This window comes from Papilio polytes, unplaced genomic scaffold, assembly GCF_000836215.1.
Source record: "Papilio polytes unplaced genomic scaffold, Ppol_1.0 DF821845.1, whole genome shotgun sequence".
NCBI lineage: Eukaryota > Metazoa > Arthropoda > Insecta > Lepidoptera > Papilionidae > Papilio > Papilio polytes.
The window spans coordinates 2,894,949-2,898,075 of record NW_013527359.1 but is presented as its reverse complement, the minus strand read 5'-3'; the positions used below and the strand labels follow the sequence as shown (position 1 = coordinate 2,898,075).

General features: G+C 35.5%; 1 protein-coding gene across 1 annotated transcript in view; it reads left to right on the top strand.

Moving 5' to 3' along the window:
- Positions 1-3,127, top strand: part of LOC106107802 (probable ATP-dependent RNA helicase CG8611) — an 8,447-nt gene that overhangs the window by 4,049 nt on the left and 1,271 nt on the right. The window contains exons 9-11 of the mRNA XM_013288805.1: positions 2,384-2,472; positions 2,717-2,818; positions 3,105-3,126. Of these exons, the coding sequence (XP_013144259.1) occupies positions 2,384-2,472; positions 2,717-2,818; positions 3,105-3,126 (213 nt within the window). The remainder of the gene's footprint in view (positions 1-2,383; positions 2,473-2,716; positions 2,819-3,104; position 3,127) is intronic.

Here is a 3,127-nt window from a genome sequence, read left to right as displayed (position 1 = left end):
CCGCTGCCTATAAACATCCGCAATGTTGAAGACGCACATAAAGAGGACATTTCCCCTTCCTATGCGTCTCCTCCACCGTCAAATCCACTTTTCCTTCCCATCATTATCTCTTAAGAAAAGGGTGGAAGGGGAAAGGGACCAAAATGAGGCCTCCGGCACCACACTCATTAGACGAAACGCGGAATTGCTTCCACTTCACGCCTGTCTTCTGTGTGGTCGTAGTATTGCACCGGGCGAGCCGACCCATTCGTGCGAAGACGTTAAAGCGGGCTTTACCACTGAATTAATTTACAAGAGCTTATAGAAGTTAAATCATCAACAATAGACACTGAAAAATAATTCCTGTTCATACGTATGACAGTTGCACTTTATCAGATGAGTTTGCTTTTTTGTCGATGTTAAAATGTGCAGTAATTCATGTCTCGGAGGTTTTAATCTTTTTTTTGTCTCGATAACTTCATCGGAGCCCGTACAAGTGATTCGCAGGTGTAAACTGAGATATAATAATTATTCGATGTCGGTTATATTTATACATCTATATCCTCTATGGTATACATATAATGAAATTGGAGTGTCTGTTTGTAATATCAAAAGAAAAATTCCAGATTTAGATAGATTTATTTGCGTTGCTAATAACGAAAATCATGTTTATTTTTTTTGTCTGTCTGTCTATTCGCAAGCCACGTTTGTTCCGGGTAAACGGCGGGGCCGATTTTGACGGGACTTTCACTGAAAGGTAGCTGATATAGACGTGCATTATAGGCTACATTTTATGTTAACATTGCGTGGAAGAAGCCGCGGGCTATAGCTAGTTCTCTATGTTAAGTATTAATTTAATGACAGAGCATTTCTAGAAGGTTATCCTTTACTTTGTTATCTTATAATCGATCATTGGTCTCTTTAATGGATTATTGTTTTGTTTTAAATTTGTTGTTAGTGAGTTTTATTGTGCATTGTTCTACGTGAGTTAGTTAGCAAAGATTGACAAAAACTAACTGTTAATGTTAATCTTATATGTACAAATAGTTTTTACCTCCTTCATTGCAGTGGCTAGATATTTCTATTATCTATTATACCTATTGCATTAAAATATCTTTCTTACATATATAAAAGAAAGTTGTGTTAGTTACGCCATTTATAACTCAAGAACGGCTTTACCGATATGGCTGAAAATTGGTAAGGAGGAAGCTTAGAGCCAGGATACGGACATAGTATACTATTTATTCCGAGGGAAGATTTGTATTTTTGCAATTTTGTATGTATTTAATTCGCTCAAAAAATACTTGACGGATTTTAAAAATTCTTTCACCATTAAAAAGGTAATTTATCTGACATGGGGTACATCTTTCATTTATTTTTTAATTTCACGGGGACGAAGTCGCGAGAAACATCTAGTATTTTCATAAATTAAATGTGATTTAGTATTAATTTTTTTTAAGTTGTTTAGCGTGATAAATTCGCTTACGTTTTATAAAGCTAATAAAGAAGTTAAATATTATAGCTTTAGTAATGTTTCGTTTACCATATCACCTTTAAACGTATCGAATGAATTTATTCGGCCATTTTAATTTAATAAAGGTAATTAATGTAACATTGTCGCGGCGTTTATTACGGAAGGCAATCAGAGTTTAAATGTGTCGGTCGGTCCAATCCCGGTCGCCGCGGGGCGCCGCTGGACGCCGCGGGCCGTCGCCGCACATTACGCTCTATAATGCTTCTGTTCAACGTAATTATGTGTTTTTATAATTGCAGTAATCAAAATGGTATATCTAGATTTATGATGACAATGCTCGATTCGATTTATATATTTGACTAGCTGTTCCAGTACGGCTTTATCCGCATAAAATTATGAAAATTTTAATTAATGTTTACATTTGTCAATTTATTAATAGCAAATGTCAAAATGACATGACAAACCTTGGCAATCTTGCTTCCTTGATGTTGGCAACAACTAGGTCATTTTCCCGCATTAGGGTTTTTATCCAAAATATATACCCCCTAAGTTTAATGGCGTGAAAATATATCGCCTAAAGCGTGACGTAAGTGTAGAGCTTTTAATTAAAAAATGAATTATAAAAAAAAATATGTTGTAATTGCTGACATCTTAGGCAACAAAGAAGTGTGTGTTTACGCTTTATTATAATAGTATAGATTGCACTACTTGTAGTGTAGTTTCTAGATATTACTAATTAATCCATCTAGTCTCGGAAAGAAATAAGAGAATTCGTTGCTAGGATGTCGCGTATCAAGACACTTATTCTAGGACACACTGCTGCATGAGTTTACTATAAACACTATAATTGATGTAAATTCTGATATAGATATATTGATAAAATTTTAAAAATGTATTTCGTTAGTATAGTCATAAGTTACGTTTGCGTAGGACGTGGCTGCTCGAGGCCTGGACGTACCGCGTGTGGACCTCGTACTGCAGTACTGCGCTCCGGCCTCTGCCACCGACTACGTGCATAGGTAATCATTTACTATTGTGTAGAGTTATGTAAACTTTATGGTTGGATTTTTTTACGATTTTAGAATAAATAATAAACCTTCAGCTAGCTATACGAATAGGTCAAGTTTTTAATCTGAAAAAGAGTGTCGAAGTAAACCTATATGTTTACTAACGTCTACTTTAGATATGTATGCATTTAATTTCAAATATTAAAATATTGCTTCTTTTAATAAGTCGATATTATATTAAAGAAAATGTGACTAGGGTGGGTCGCACGGGGCGCGCGGCGCAGGTCGGAGCCGCTGTCCTGATGCTGCTACCTAACGAAGCAGAATTCGTAAGACATTTGGAGCAGAAGAGAATCAGGTAGGACACATTATTTACCAAGTCTTATTAAGTTGTAGAAGTATGTAGTTAGAAATATACTAATGGTCCTTGGATAATTTACAGCTTTCGTACTTTACCTTTAAGATTAATGTTTAAAGAAAGTCTAAGGTCTGCTAGGAATCTTCGGAATGTTAATTTCGGTGACGAGTTAATATTTACGCGATAACCGTAGAGTTGCAGAAAATCGAGTCCTTACTACTTTATTCTCTAAGTTTTTAATAAGTTTATAGCAATGAAAGGAGGATATTGAAGAGTTTGTTCTTAGGCTGAGGCAAGCAGACGAATCAC